The 16,019-nt window shown below is 44.5% G+C and overlaps 1 protein-coding gene across 1 annotated transcript; it reads right to left on the bottom strand.

The window, feature by feature from the left end:
- Positions 1-860: 860 nt before the first annotated feature.
- LOC119354824 (protein VASCULAR ASSOCIATED DEATH 1, chloroplastic-like) lies at positions 861-15,495 on the bottom strand. Its single transcript, XM_037621569.1, has 18 exons — positions 15,209-15,495; positions 15,046-15,108; positions 14,265-14,315; positions 13,420-13,485; positions 12,501-12,596; positions 12,327-12,428; positions 12,130-12,227; positions 11,857-12,020; positions 11,711-11,751; positions 11,548-11,635; positions 11,381-11,467; positions 11,208-11,262; positions 10,126-10,192; positions 9,131-9,227; positions 2,249-2,310; positions 2,117-2,156; positions 1,714-1,985; positions 861-1,629 (listed from the first exon to the last, which is right to left on the bottom strand). The coding sequence occupies exons 1-18, from the start codon at positions 15,398-15,400 to the stop codon at positions 1,393-1,395; spliced, it is 1,878 nt and encodes a 625-aa protein (XP_037477466.1). The 5' UTR covers positions 15,401-15,495; the 3' UTR covers positions 861-1,392.
- Between the last annotated feature and the right edge of the window lie 524 nt (positions 15,496-16,019).

The raw sequence follows: 16,019 nt of genomic DNA, 5'->3' as shown, positions 1-16,019 counted from the left end.
CAAATGTAGGTGTTATTTGGTATAGGCCTTATCTCTTCTATCTGAAATAGTGCAAATAGTTAGTGTTTTTTCTGGCTTTGCTAGGACTTGCTTTGATTTCTTTAGATCTCATGTTTTCTCACCAAAGAAGCTGGGATATAGTGGTAGTGTATGTGACTTAAGAGGACACAATGACTACGAGAATGTTAGTTAATTAGTGGCTCGTTACATTTTTTTGTTATCCCATGACAAGGCGCAGGTTCTTAGGCCCCGCTTGGAATGTCGTTTCTCAGCCCATTACACCTGTAAAGCATCCCCTCCGTAAAAGAAAACAGTTGGGCTTCGACTAGGTGCTTGAAACGTCGTTTTCAGGCTGTAAAAATACAACTTTTACATCCGGAACAGACACGTAAATGATGCAGATCCCTGGGCGTCGTATTTCCCCACCTCCTCGCTCGAGACCAGGTTAAGCGTTGCGCCGCCGTAACGAGGGACGGGGAGGCGTCGCCGCATCCACGACGCAAAGGGCAAGGCACTGGCTACTTATAGGACGAGAGACCTCGTCCGCTCCGAAGCCGGTGAGGTCCCCGGCAACCGTGATGTGTGTGTGCGTGTGCGGGGGGTCTAAGGGCAGGTGGCCGTTTGAAAGCGACGGTGACGGCGGCGAGCACCGGCCACTCAGTCCCTCCTCTTGCTTCAAGCGGCCAGATCCGCACCATGCTACCAGTCTCCTCTGTCCCCTTCCCATCCTCTGAATGCCTGCTGTATTTCTTCAATCATCGTTCGATGATACAGTGGTGAGACACATCAGGTCTGGGAGCCATGCCTATGGAACGCGGCGGATTACAGGCAGAAATTTATTCAAGTGTAATCATTTACAGTTGTAAAATTTCAGACATTCCAAGCGGGGTGCCTTTATGTAGGAGTAGCAGAGATAGGAGAGAAGAGAAGAGGCAGTTAGAAAATTGAATACCTTTGGTCACCAGCGTTCCTTGTTGCACACCACCATCCCCATCCTGCCGTGCCGTCTTAGGCCTTATACAATAGGAGATGCTTAGAGGGGTGCTTAGAAAAATAAACCGAGATTTTCTGAAGCACCGGTGCCTATTTCTACAGAAGAGACGCTTAGTTAAGCGTCTACCCTGTACAAATAAGCACCAGTGCTTAAAGAAAGTCTGGTTTATTTCTCTAAGCATCTCCCATTGTACAAGGCCTTATACATACACCACCTTGCACCCGGGCACAGCGGGGCGCAGTCCGGATATATATACACCTCAGTACCTCACCAATGCTATACCAGGACTAACACACAACAACAGACATGTCTCGCCCTGTACTCATGTAACTGTACGGTCTCTACACACAACAGACATTCTTCATCATGCAACCAACGTCCGTATTCACCTTGGCCGGTCATGAGCTGCTCCTCAACCTCTCCAGTCTTTCAAGGTGAGACTTGAGCCATGCAAACTCGTGGCGCATCTTCTCCATGTGCGCCTCCGCCATGTGCATCTCCTCGCTGAGTAAGCTCACTCGCTTCTGCAACCACTCTATGCTCTCCTTGCTATATGAACCCAAGCTGCTCACAGAAGCTTCGGGACTGACCATGAGGACCTTGGGGGGTCTACTGAGCAGAACGATGATTGTTACCTGTGATCAATACAGTGTCACAATAGAGTAAAAACTGAGCATTCCCCATGATAGGATAGGCCACCAAAAGCCTTGAATACTTGCCTGCATTAAGATAACGATGGCCACCAGCATCACTCCTAAAACCGGACCAAATTGACTGGACCTCATATATGAGGCGAGTGAGCCCCAGAATTCTTGTGAAGTGGATGCCAAAGTGCCTACGCTTTGTTGACGATGTTCAATGGGAGGAACAAGGCTACTCAAACCAGAATCATATGGTGCCGAAGCCATGTATGCGACTGTATTTTCCAAAGGACCTTCAATGTTCAGACTAGGCCCTGATTCAACATCAGCGTTCATGGAGATGGAGGCTCCTGCAAGAATCAAGTCATTCAATTGTTTCAGAATTAGACATTTGCTGCGTGCGGCCTAGGATGTTATTTGGATCAAACAAGCCGAATCACGGCGAAAGAGTTGGTAAGTGGTAGAAACTGCAAATACAAACCTTTCCGAGAGATGCCATCCTGCTTCAAAATATCATGGGCCTAAAACACGCACGTGATGAGAAGGATTTTTACAATTTGAAATGTAAATACCACTGAATAGAAATATGTTCCAGGGATTGCAAGAGACGTACAAGCTTGATCCAGAGACCAAAAACCTCACGACATTCATCCTTCGTTGATTGCTCTATTTTCCCTGCAATATGAACATGATAATATAAGAAGAAGCAATGTCTTGAATTCTAATTAATGAAATGCTCTTGGGAGTAGAAATAAGCTAATCACACTACAGACACAAGAAACAATATCTTAGAATTAATTCCATATTTAAAGTAAAGATGTAATTAGGAAATAAATTTGATCCACCCTGAGGCATAGGTGTGTGTTGTTTGGGGTTTTAGTTGGCCTTTTCCTATCTTCTTATGGAAAAGCCCTTCTTCACCGTCCAGAACTCCTGTACATTATCTTGGTTTCCTGCTTAATAAAATGATGTGCAAAGCATTCGGACATCTCTAAAAAGAATCAGTACACAACTAAAGACATCTGTGCAGAGAAGTCTATTAGACAGCAATGAAGAGGCCTTGGTTTAACTGCCACCAGAAACATGATAATCCACCAACTTGTTAAATAATGTTTATACGTAGCTTCTGTGTATACTCTGTATATTGTATTTGTACACTTTGTGTATCCTTGTATATATGAGATAGCCACACCTGTATTGGGTGTCGAGCAGTTTCCCACAATTCATAATTGTTTATCAGATTAGGTTACGAACATGTCTTCCGCCGCCGCTACTTCCTGATCCCATCTGCCGCGGCCGGTGCCGCACCAGCCGCCGCTGCCGCCCTGCCCGCTGCTCCGGTCCACGGAGCTCGGGCCAGCGCGGTCTCTCCGTTCCTGGCGTCACCCCCACTGGTCTCCATCGCGGGTGCCGCCGCACCAGCTGCTGCGTGGGTCGCCTCGCAGGCCGCTACCTCCATGCATAGCCAGCCATGGCTGATTCCCTACGAGGCCGCTACCTCCATGCATAGCCAGCCGTGGGGCTGATTCCCTACGAGGCCGCTACCTCCATGCATAGCCAGCCGTGGCTGATTCCCTACGAGGCCGCCTCACAAGCCCATGTGGCTCCCTCAGCGCCCACGGTGCCATCCCAAGCGTCGCCCGCTGTCTACGGTACGTGGTCAACGACCTCCTACGGCGCATGGCCTCCGGCTGCATACGGCGCAGCACCCGCGCCTAGGCCGGCTAACCTGGCTCCACACGATGCGTCTTCTACGGCTTTCCTACAACGCAGCTGCCACTGCTACGTCGCCCTACAGCACTGCACCGGCGATCTACGGCGGGTACCAGCCGGCTCCTCCGATCAAGTCGTACTATGGTTCTTCCTCGGCACCGTATCCTCCGCCGGCTGCGGCTCCTTCGACGGAGCTCGTTCACATCTCACCGACGTCTGGCGGTGGTCCGCATCAGGGCTACTACGCGCCGCCTCCGCCGGATCATGTCGCCGCTGCTGCACCGTTTTACTTCGCGCACCTAATCCTGGTGAAGCTCACGTCGGATAACTACCTGTCGTGGCGGGCACAGGTGCTGCCGCTTCTCCGCATACGCTACTTGGAGGGCTTTGTTGATGGTATTCTGTCGTGCCCTCCGCCATATCATCCGGGGCATCATGCGTGAGTGGCTCACAGAGGGAGTCTCGTCGCTGGTCATCTTCGCCGCTATGTCTCGAGACGCGTGGACGGCTCTTCATACCAATTTTGCTTCGCAGTCTCAGGCGCGGGCTCATGCTATTCGCACTACGCTTTGGGAAGGTGAAGCTTCATGATCTCACCGCCACCGACTACTTCAACAAGGTGATGGGTATGGCTGACACACTTGCCTCCATTGGCAAGGCTCTTGGTTCGGAGGAGTTCACCTCTTACGTGCTCAATGGACTGAGTGACGACTATGATAATTTGGTGGAGAATATCAATCGTCGTGACACTCCCATCCAGCCGCCTGAGTTGTATGCGCGCCTTCTTGCCACGGAACAGCGCGTCCAGGCTCGTCACTCTACGCCGAGTTTCCCTTCCACCAACGTTGTAACACATGGGAAGGGCAAGCCCTACAAGCCACCAACTGGTGGCAAACCTCCGCCGACCGCGCCTAACTCGCGAAACACCACTACCTCCACGGGAGCTCGAGTCCCTTCCTGCTGCTCTTCATGTGGTGCTCAGGTCCCCTGCCAGCTGTGTGGACTTTACGGTCACCTTGCCTCTCAGTGTCATCGTCGCTTCAAGCAGAATTTCTTGGGGATCAGGAACAATGGCAAGGGTAATGAGAAGCAGGATGCCCTAGCAAGTCATGAGCAGGGGCATACTCCTTCCTATCCGGTTGATGCATCTTGGTACATGGATACGGGAGCTATCAATCACCCGACGAGTGAGATGGGCAAGCTCTCTACATAGGAGGTACCGTGGACACGATCAGGTTCGCACCGCTAATGGGGAAGGTATGCACATCTCACATATTGATCAGGCATCACTTCTTACACGTCGATCCACACAATTATGTCGTCTTAATGTCCTTCGTGTTCCCTCTGTTTCACGTAGTTTGCTTTCAGTTCCTAAACTTACTCATGATAATAATGTTCTTACTGAATTTCATCCTTTTCATTCTTTTGTTAAGGGCCGAGACACGAGGGACGTACTCCTTAGAGGTCGACTGCGCCATAATGGTCTCTATGCACTTGATGTGCCACCAGTTCCTAGTGCTTTCAGTGGTGTTCGTGTGTCTCCACCACATTGGCATGCGCACCTTGGTCATCCTGCCACTCCCATTGTTCGCCATGTACTTCATTGTCATGAGCTTCCAGTTGTGTCCAATAAACATGTTGATGCAATTTGTGATGCCTGTCAGCAGGGCAAGAGTCATCAGCTTCCTTTTTCTGATTCGAGTCGTGTAGTCAATAAACCGCTTGAACTTGTGTTTTCAGATGTATGGGGCCATGCCCAAACCTCTTGAACTTGTGTTTTCGGATGTATGGGGACATGCCCAAACCTCTGTTAGTGGTCATAATTACTATGTCAGTTTCATTGATGCTTATAGTCCGTTCACTTGGCTTTATCTTCTTAAACGCAAGTCTGATGTGTTTAATGTTTTCTTACAATTCCAAGCGCATGTTGAGCGTCTACTCAGTCATAAAATCATTCATGTGCAGTCCGATTGTTGGGGGGGGGGAGGGGTGAGTATCACAACCTCAATGCATTCTTTAATAAGCTTGAAATTACACATCGTGTGTCTTGTCCTCATACACATCAGCAAAACGGTGTAGCTAAGCGTAAGCATCGTCATATAGTTGAGACTAGTCTTGCTTTGCTTGCCCATGCCTCCGTTCCCTTTCGGTTTTGGAGTGATGCATTTTCCACTGCATGCTTTCTCATTAACAGACTCCCTACACGACTCCGTCAGATGAAAACACCACTTGAGCTCTTGTTGAATGAAGTTCCTGATTATACGTTTCTCAAGGTCTTTGGGTGTGCGTGTTGGCCACATCTTCGTCCATATAACCAACGCAGGTTGGAGTTTCGGTCTAAACAGTGTGTGTTTCTTGGTTATAGTTCTCTTCATAAAGGGTACAAGTGTCTTCATGTTCCCTCTAACCGCGTCTAACATCTCACGTGATGTGGTGTTTGATGAGAATGTTTTTCCTTTTTCCGCACTTCCGGTAACCTATACCACTCCCACTACACCTAAGAAATTTGTTTTACCTTTGCCTGGTTAATTTGTTGATGCTACATATACCCCCTTGTTGCTACCTAACCATGGTGCAGGTACTGGGCGTGGAGCACGCCTCAAGCTTCTGGATGAGTAGCCGCCTGCGTCCCCTCGGACGTTCGCCGAGCCCGCTCGCGACGCTCCTCCGTCACCTGGCTTGTCGACGGGGCTGCTCGAGCCAAGCCCTGCTTCCTCGGTCCAGCATGGGGCTGGCCACGCGCTGGCTAAGCTGGTCAAGCTGGCCGAGCTAGCTTCGCCCAGCCCACCTCTGCCGCCGGGGCCGAGCCGGCGTCCCCGCCCGTGTTGGCTTCGCCCGAGCCAGCCTCTGCCGAGCCAACGTTCACGCCTTCCTCGTCAGGCCGGTCGCCTGGCGCGACTAGCTCTGCGTCTGGGGAGCGGTCTGCGTCGTCATCGCCATCTTCACCGACCTATTCTGCATCCTCGTACGTGCAATCAGAATGGTATTCTTCGGCCGAAGGAGCGCACTAACGGCACGGCTGCATGGATTGCGGCGTGCATGGCACAGACAGATGCTAACCCCACAGTTGAGCCTCGGCATTTTCAGGCGGCTCTTCGGATTCCTCATTGGCGCAATGCCATGGAGCATGAGTTTCAGGCACTACAGAGGAACGATACTTGGCGCTTGGTTCCTCCTGTGTCTGGTGTCAACATCATTGACTCCAAGTGGGTGTTTAAGGTAAAGAAGCATGCTGATGGTTCTATTGAGCGATACAAGGCACGGTTGGTGGCTAAAGGGTTTAAACAACAGTATGGTCTTGATTATGAGAATACCTTTAGTCCAGTTGTCAAACCTACCACCATTCGTCTGCTTCTGTCCTTGGCTGTTGCCAAAGGGTGGTCTCTGCGTCAGCTTGATGTTCAGAATGCTTTTCTCCATGGGGTCTTGGAGGAAGAGGTTTACATGCGGCAACCTCCAGGTTTTGTTGATCCTGCTCGTCCACACCATTTGTGTCGTCTTGTTAAGGCGCTTTATGGACTTAAGCAGGCTCCTCGTGCATGGCATGCTCGACTTGGCTCGGTTCTTCGACGTCTTGGATTTGCTTCGTCCACTGCTGACACGTCTCTGTTCATGTTCCATCGTCCTGAGGTTACTATGTACCTGCTGGTTTATGTTGATGACATTATTCTTATCAACTCCTCAGTGACTGCCGCTGATCATCTACTGTTTGCTCTGAGTGGTTATTTTGCTGTCAAGGGTCCGGGTGCTCTCCATTACTTCCTTGGTCTGGAGGTTTCACGTTCCCCTGCTGGCCTGACTCTCAGTCAGCATAAGTATTCCTTGGACTTGCTGCGACGTGCTGGTATGTTGCAGTGCAAGCATGCTACCACCCCTATGTTTGTGACTGATCGGTTATCAGCCTTGGATGGTGCCTTGCTTCCTTCAGATGATGCTATAGAATACCGCAGTATTGTTGGTGGCTTTCAGTACATGACTATCATGCTCATGCTCCTCAGACTTCACATACTGCGGTACTCTATAGCATCATCCAAATACAATATGCGGTAAACCGTGTGTGCCAGTATCTTCATGCTTCTCGGACTTCACATTGGTCGGCTGTGAAGCGTATACTGCGTTATCTCTCTCATACTGTCTCCATGGCTTTGCATCTTCGGCCTTCCTCCTCAAGTGCTCTCTCTGATGCAGATTGGGCTGGGAGCCTGGATGACCGGCGATCAACAGGGGCTATGATGTCTTCTTTGGTCGCAACTTGATCGCCTGGAGTGCGCGCAAGCAGGCCACAGTATCTCGAAGTAGCACTGAAGCAGAGTACAAGGTGGTTGCCAATGCCACCACTGAGCTCATCTGGGTACAGTCTCTGTTGAGAGAGTTGGGAGTCTCTCAAGAGCAGCCACCGGTTCTTTGGTGTGATAATATTGGTGCAACGTATCTTTCATCTAATCCAGTTTTCCATGCTCGTATCAAGCACATCGAAGTTGACTATCACTTTGTGAGGGAACGTGTTGCATAGAAGCTTCTTCATATCAAGTTCATCTCCTCCAAAGATCAACTTGCTGAGATCTTCACGAGGCCACTTTCATAACCTCAGTTTGAAGGTTGTAGGCACAATCTTAACTTGCTTTGTACTTCAGGCCACAGCTAAGATTGAGGGAGGGTGTTAGATAATGTTTATACATAGCTTCTTTGTATACTCTGTATATTGTATTTGTACACTTCGTGTACCCTTATATATATGAGATAGCCACACCCGTATTGGGTGTCGAGCAGTTTCCCACAAATCATAATTGTTTACACAACTCTGGGTCCACAAGGGATTTCATTTCAAGAATATTACCAAAGGGGAGTATCCCTCAAGGTGCTAGGAGCAAGTCTGCGGCAGACCGACACATAACACCTAAGCGTCTATTAGGCGGGACAAGGTGAGTCTAGGCAGAAGGCTAGGCAGACGCATGTTAGAACACTGCCAACAGGAGTCACTGCCCACCGCAGCAAATTTATTGGGTATCAAAATTACATTCAGGATTTAGAAACGGAAAAAAGTTTGAACAACCCCAGGAGAGACTAATTTAACATTGTGCTCATGCTTTTTACCACTAGCCTACCCCAACTTGTTTGGGACTAAAGGCTTTGTTGTTGTTGTTGTTGTTGTTGCTCATGCTTTTTACCACCAAGAGTGGGTTATTACTACCCTGCTTAATTAAGTTGTGCTATTTATTACTCCCCCCGTCCCATAATATAGTGCGCATTGGTTTTCGCGGAAGTCAAGCTACACAAACTTTGACCAAGTTTATAGATAAAATGATACATATCTAAAATACCTGATATATACCATATGACAATATATTTCATGATACATATAATGTTAATGATTTGGTATTTTAGATGTTGATTGATTCAATAAATTTGGTCAAAGCTTGCAAGATTTGACTTAAAAAATATCTAATACACACCATATTTTAGGACAGAGGGACTACATTGGTTTAACCATTTTATGAAACTGAATACTTTTTGGCACATTTAATCAACTTTAGTGAATTAAAATTACTCAAGGAAAGTCGTCCTGCCTATTTTAGGAGAAGAGAACTAACATCTGTACAACGCTTCTATAACCAAAACTCTCAGAGTTTATTTGGCCTGAAGCTTATCAACGTATAAGCTGAAGTTTGAGCAAAGCAATCAGATGGTAGTTGGCCTAATTCTGTCCCCTTTGACTGTAGCATGCTGAGTTAAATTTTGAAAGCACTGGAGCACCATTCAGGATACAATGGATACATCTTACCTCTAAAAATGGTCCTCTTCGAGAACGCTACATTAGTATATACCCTGAGGTGGCAACTGTTCTCATCTAGGCTGTCTTGTTCAACATCCCAGATTCCCTGCAAGGTAAATAGGCCAACAACAATTCCAGGAAGTGCCCAAAACAAAAATAAAAACAACAAAATACTTATATAGCTCGCTACAAAATATTGGCTTTCCTACAATGACAAATATATGTTTCTGTATGTGTAGAGGACATAAGTAAGCATCCATAACACTCGCCATTTCTAAAATTGAAACCCTTATATGCCCCTAGGCACACAATGTCATAGATGCAGGGTGCCCCATGTACCCACATGTGTCATAAACACAGGAGGTTCAACTTTGCAGTGGCATATGAGGATTTAACTATTTATTGTAACAGTAAAAGTTTATAAAAGCAAGGTTCATATTTCAACATTAGTCATTTGTAACAACAATAGGGAGTTTATAGAAGCAAAAAAAGGAAGTTCCAAAATTCAAAGTTCATATTTCATTGCCAAAAGACGAAGCTTGGATCGACGTTTGAGACAATGTTTGTTTTTAACCTGTTTGATTAAGATGCAAGGTATTGCTTTGTTTTTGCTTAACTTGGATTCCACATTCATGTCCATGGCCCTCAATAGGGAGGACTAGTGAGCAGCATGTGCCACTATTTATATGCAACGGTGATAAATAATGTTAAGGTTTAAAAAGAGATCACAAGTTCAATCACATGTTACTTTATCATGAAATATTACAACAGCCTGTGACACTTTATGCCGCTATGAGATACCTCTTCACTAAAAATTAATTAAGGTATATTTCAATTAAATGTGTGGATTAAGATAATCACAAAACTGAAAACGCTAGATCATGTACCCTAATGCATTTATAATTGAACAGATAGAGCTATGTGAACTATATTCGTCATGCTGAGTTTAGTGGACAGAAGTGATTTCAAGCTACATGAAGCAACATTGTGACTTGTTTCCTGACCTCAACAATGAAATGGTCCCCGTATGGTGCATCACCAATTTCTTGAGATGTCTGAATCACAACATGACTGGTCAAGTAAACAAGAAAAAAGAAACATCAGCAAGTCTTAGCATGAACCATTTATTGCGGTAAAACATAAAAGCTCTTTAGCACGTATAGCAAGATCACAGAAAAAGGAAACTGTCCACTGTACTGCTATATAGTACTCTGTTTGTTTACTTAACCCCATCGATCTTTTAGGGGTGATCTTAAATCCCTGGTCATCGAATGCCGGATCACTTTACTCCCGAGGCCAGTTTGAGAAGAGCTTTGCAACTGTGGCATCACGCATCGGTGTTCACTCCATCTTCCACATATACTCTTTTGCTCTCTTCCCTATCTATTTATCACTCTCTTTGGGAAGGAATGATATTTGGAGGGCGTAAGATGTGGGGGCATGATGTCCATTGACAGTATTCATGTGTACTTAGAAGTGGCAAAAAAGACAATATGTACCATACCATCGTTTATGCTATTAATCCGAGAGTTGATAAAATGGTAATGGAACATTGGGGAGTTAAGTGCACTAAAAACTGGGACTTAAGGAAATAGACGTGGTAGTCAATAACTCAATACCGCCCACTGCTAGGCAAAATCAAACTTGGGTTAAGTGCAATCGCAAAACATATCTAAACTCAACGAGAAAGAAAAGTACAGCCTCCGTTCTATAATTCTTGTCATGGAACGGAGGGAGTAGGTGATAAGCAGCATAATCATCTTCACATACAAACGACATGGATTATCATTAATACAAGAATTGGCACTAGCAAACCCAATTATCAAGTTAGGGCGTGTGTATAGACTGCCACGATGGGTTGAGTAACTGAGCTAACATTCTATTCCAAGTAATCATTTGGATTAAACAAAAAATATTCTGGTACGGATTAAATTCTAGGCCATGTCACTAGAAACCACCACCAAGAAGTTCATGCAGAAGAACAGAAATTCACATGAAATAATAGGTAATATCACAGCTGAACTTTGACTTAATAACCTTAGCGATCGTTTGACTACCTGCAGAAGTATATTAAACTTAAACTAACCTGTTTCTGTACAGACGAAGCTTCTGAACCTCCTGACATGTCCCAAATTTTGCACCTAAACACAATTTAGAGTTATCAACATAAATGCTACGACAACATAAAGTAATTAAGGCACACGGTGACATATGAAATGCAAATTATTATATCCAGTAGGCACGAAGTTCTAGACATACCAAGATAAATTTTAATTGGGTGCAAGAATGAGACATCTCTTACAAGTCCTCCTTGCTCATCCAAACGCCAATTGGAACAACGAAATTCTGCAGGTCATCTAGGTATCAATAGAATATATTACTGACAAGATGTGTTAACTGGAAAGGGGGAAGTATTGGGTATTAACCTTTGTCACCACACTTTTTGTGGAGATCATCCAGAAAGCCAAGGGCGCCATCAGAGAGTAAGACATTAAAGAAAACTTCCACAGATACCTAACACCAGAATGTCAGTTGGGCAAAGTTACGTTAATAGTCATAGCAGTACAAAATAAGTGAAATCTGGCAAACCTGAAACTTAGACTCCGTGATCAAAGTATATGATTCAGGTACTGGAAAAGGGAAAGATATGCAGGCAAGAAAAATAGTTAAGTAACAAAAAACTAACGGGGTTAACAATGTCAAGAAAGACAAAGAAAAGAACAATTCAAACAAACCATTAGGAGCATCATCATCAAACGGCTGCAAGTTAAATGGGTTAAGAGATCCAGGGTTGTCCTCGGTTCCATCCACTGGCGCTTTTAAGAATCTTTTAGAAGTACTGGCATCTGGATCACCACAATCAGTACTACCCCCAATGATAGCTGTAGGATTGGCAGACCTACATTCAAAATACCCAACTGAACATTCACAGATAATTCATGAAGGACAAAAGTCCATTTGAGCTAAACTAACGAGAGGGTCAATTTAGTTCAGCCTGTAAAGATAACCTGTTCAATGGCGACGAACCTTCATCTTGTTTAGATTCTTTTCCTTCTTCCAACAAAACGTAACCATTTTCATCACTGCTACTTGCTGACTTTGCATCCTACGGTGCAGCAAAAGAGAAGTACAGACAGCCTATTAGAAATGAACTTCTTTATAACTTGTTAGAACAAAAGAGTTCAATAGAAACTAGTTTACCAACCTGACGTTCAATGAGCAACCTAGCATCGCTAACATGCTGCTCCCAACCATCTACTATAATACGATACGCTTCATCGCGCACCAAGAAAGATCCAAAAAAATGCTGCAAGTAATCATACATGAGTGAGTGACATCTTATATATACTAGAAATTTAGGCAGTGATATCTTCCTCACCCTCTTCGCACCAGCAACAATTTCTATGGCGTTAGGAAAAATAGCAGCTGTTTTTGCTTTACGAACATCAGTGACATCCTGTAAAGGTATAGTTTTCTGCATAGAGAACAATATCAGAGTAACATAGTCAATAATAAGTTTTTAATAGTACGAGCAGTACATATATTGGTAAAAAATTATTATATGCAATGACAAGATACTTAATGAGCAATACTATAAGCATATAAGTATTTAACATCAAGTAACAAACTTAATTTTAGATATTCGGCATTGAATAATTCCAATCTGTAACAAAAAGCTAACTTCGTCAGCATGTAAATCAGTAAATATGCAAGTATATATTAACTTAGTTGGAGAACCACACTTAAAATTCCAGTCCAACTAACTCTCCATTCAAGCTGTTAAAAAATGTCACAGGAAGCAAAAAAGCATGATATTTAGTACAATGACCACAGAGAAGATGGGAAGTACAAAACAAAACTAGCAGGAATTCAGGTTTAAAAAATATTATTAAAGCATTGATGCCTATGAGACTTCCAAGATGATAAAAGTTTAAACTTATTGCAGAACAGAAACACTGCAGAAGATAAAAGCAGACTTGCAGAACATAGTGCTCACGCTGTTTGTGATGGAACACAGCAATAAAAATTTCATAGCAAATTCAAAGAATAATATAGACACATAGCTCCCAATACATTTCTCAAACAAATCTTTTGAGGGCAATGTATCTTTATATGAAGTTAGTGCCAAGACACGTGTCAAATGATAACAAGAATCTTCGAGCAATGGTATCTGTCAAAATTATGATTTGACAATATTTGTGAACTACATAAATCAATTCGTTATCAGCAAGCGCAATTAAGCAACCAAAAAAGGTATACATGATGGAACTGTCTTCAGATCATTTATTAGTTATTACCTTCGTCTCGTATCCGAAAATATTAGAATAGAAGCATATATGGTGTAGAAATAAATACATATGCCCCTGCCAAACAATGTATATTTGTTAGAATCAGAAAATCGTGAACAAGGTTGAAACTAAATATTTTCTCCAGCAAAATGAAATAACCAAAATTACAGTACAATTCCAGCATTTGCGGTTGGCAAGAGTGTAGAGAATTTAGAGACAAGCACAAGCTAAAGCACTAACGGCACCAAATTGTCAAATATGTTGTTTTTTCAATGAAGAGAAGAACGAACAAAGGTAAGACAACAAAGATGGTAACTGGCACCAGCTCCTTTAATTGCAAAGCACATGCCTTTTCCCAACTTTGGGCACTTAGTAATCTATGTAGGTATTTATTTTAAACAAGCTCCAGGGAAATCTCTCATTTAATAAGGACTACAATTGCCATATTAACAGGAGAAACAGAAATTCCCTCACAAGTAGAAGTTTGATGGATCTACAACTTCCATTATGTATGTTCAAGCATATATATTTTATGTATGTTCATGCATGTATATTTTATGTATGTTCATGCATATATATTTTATATATCGATGGCACAAATTTGAATTGACTTTTGTTGGGCTTACATGTCTGCAAGCAAGTTCAAACAGAGATAAATCTAGACCAACATAGTTGCACGCAGTGTGAGTTGCGCCAATTATAACTAGTCCAATTCCAATAAAGTTGATTGTTGGACTATGCATGACCGCTAAATACAGGCAACTTATGCTCAAGGGAGTATCACAGAGGCATATACTCTAGTTTAATTTGGGAGAGGAGCACATAAGAAGTTGAAGCGAAGAAAAGAAAAAAACCTGAAGAAGAATATTTTCTTGGAGGGCACAGTTAAAATCTTGCACAAGGACCTGCAATAACACAATAACTATTTAACATCCTAACATTAAATTGATGAAATATCATGCGAGATCACTTGTGACTATGAGCGGGTACTATCCAAAGCATGGTTACAAAACTGGATAAGGTGCTCTATTCAATTCCAAAGAAAAATCCAAATTTTACCATGTGACCAACCATAAACAATCGATTAACTTGCTAAATTATGTCCTGATCAAAAGATAAACTTGGCATGTTACTGTGATAGGACATGGTAGGTTGACATTTTGGTTCCCCGAACAGTACGATCACGTGAAACAAATTAAAATAGTCACTCAATTAGTTATCAACCGTAAGATCATGAAACCACAAACTGACTACTGAATCCACCACATACAGAAATGGCCATTGAAATCCATACATAAAAAATGGCTGCGATACCAACGCGGCAAATCTGCCAGCTACAGCGAGTCAGACACAATTTTGGCAAGCTATATCAAATTCATCAATAATTGAACCATCACCAATAATGCACATTTTATAGAAGGAACCAAATTGGCACGACAAACGTTACCCTAGGTAAGCAGAGCAAAGATTAAAGTACGAATTTGTTAGTTTTATCCGTGAGGAATCTTCCACATGGAATGAAATCCCCTCAACCCCAGTCCAACCACTTCGGTACACAAATTCCCCCAGCACAACGCATCACAATCAGAAGCCAACAATTAGATCGAACAGAGGAAGCCACCAAATGTGAATTACCTCGTCCGGCGGGAGCCGGAACATCAGCCTGTACTCCTCGCTCCTACTAGCGAGCAACGGGCTCTGCACGATCAAACCGCGCGGCATAAAAAACGAGAGAAGAAAAAAAGAGGAGAAAGCAGGAAAAGTCCGACAAGCTCCAATTCCGAAGAAAGCCACCCACCGAGACATCGCAGGCGGAGAGGTCCCCGGAGTGGGCGGATACCGGGGAGGAGACCGCGGACGCGTCCACGCCGGGCGGCGCCGAGGCGAGGCGGCGCGGCGGGGAGGCCGGCGAGGGCGCGGTGGTGTCAGCGAGGGCACGGGTCGGGGAGGCCGCAACGGTCGGGGAGGCCGCAGCGGTCGGGGACGCCATGCGGGCGGCGCCGTGCTCCGAGGAGAGGAGACGGCGATGCGGCGGGTGGTGGGGCTAGGAGAGGAGGCGAACGGTAGGTGAGTGAGGAGAAGGAGTAGAAAGAAGAAGGGGGGTTTGAATAATGAAAGTGGGGGCGGTGTGAACGGTGACGGTGACGTGTTCCGGCCTTCTTCGGGTTGGCCGACTAGCGGTAGCGGTGGTGGGCTCCGCCGGTGAAGGGAAGGAGACGGGAGGAAGGGTATTCTTTTTCTTTTTATTAGGCAAAGGAAAGGTACCGATTAGAGAAGGAACAAACCAGAACGGTTAAAAATTACGGATGTTATCGGTAACGTTGTAAATATGACGCCAGATTTTTTATTACTCCCTCCGTTCACTTTTATAAGTCGTTTCAGACAAGCAAAATTAAGTTGTTTTGCACAATGTCTAAAACGTCTACAAAGCCTTATAAAAGTGAACAGAGGGAGTATGAAAAATCGAACGTTTTCTATGACGGTAAGAATTTGCCATAATTGTTCTGTAAGAGGGATGAAAATGATGCTTAATCTCACGAAACGTGAGATCTGAGTGAAGTCCATCTGAGTGAGGATATGTCCTTTTCATTATGAGCCCAGTGACGAAA

Source organism: Triticum dicoccoides, chromosome 2A (genome assembly GCF_002162155.2).
Source record: "Triticum dicoccoides isolate Atlit2015 ecotype Zavitan chromosome 2A, WEW_v2.0, whole genome shotgun sequence".
In the NCBI taxonomy this organism is placed as follows: Eukaryota; Viridiplantae; Streptophyta; class Magnoliopsida; order Poales; family Poaceae; genus Triticum; species Triticum dicoccoides.
The sequence above is the reverse complement of the archived record's forward strand: the minus strand, read 5'-3'. Positions and strand labels throughout refer to the sequence as shown.

Bases quoted from the DNA above. Each gene is read 5' to 3' on its own strand.
- LOC119354824 (XM_037621569.1), bottom strand. From the start codon at position 15,400: ATGGCGTCCCCGACCGCTGCGGCCTCCCCGACCGTTGCGGCCTCCCCG. The intron at 12,597-13,419 runs GTAATAACTAAT...TTCTCTATGCAG, and splicing joins TTTTCGGATACGAGACGAAG to AAAACTATACCTTTACAGGA. The intron at 11,636-11,710 runs GTTTGCCAGATT...TTCTGGTGTTAG, and splicing joins TCACGGAGTCTAAGTTTCAG to GTATCTGTGGAAGTTTTCTT.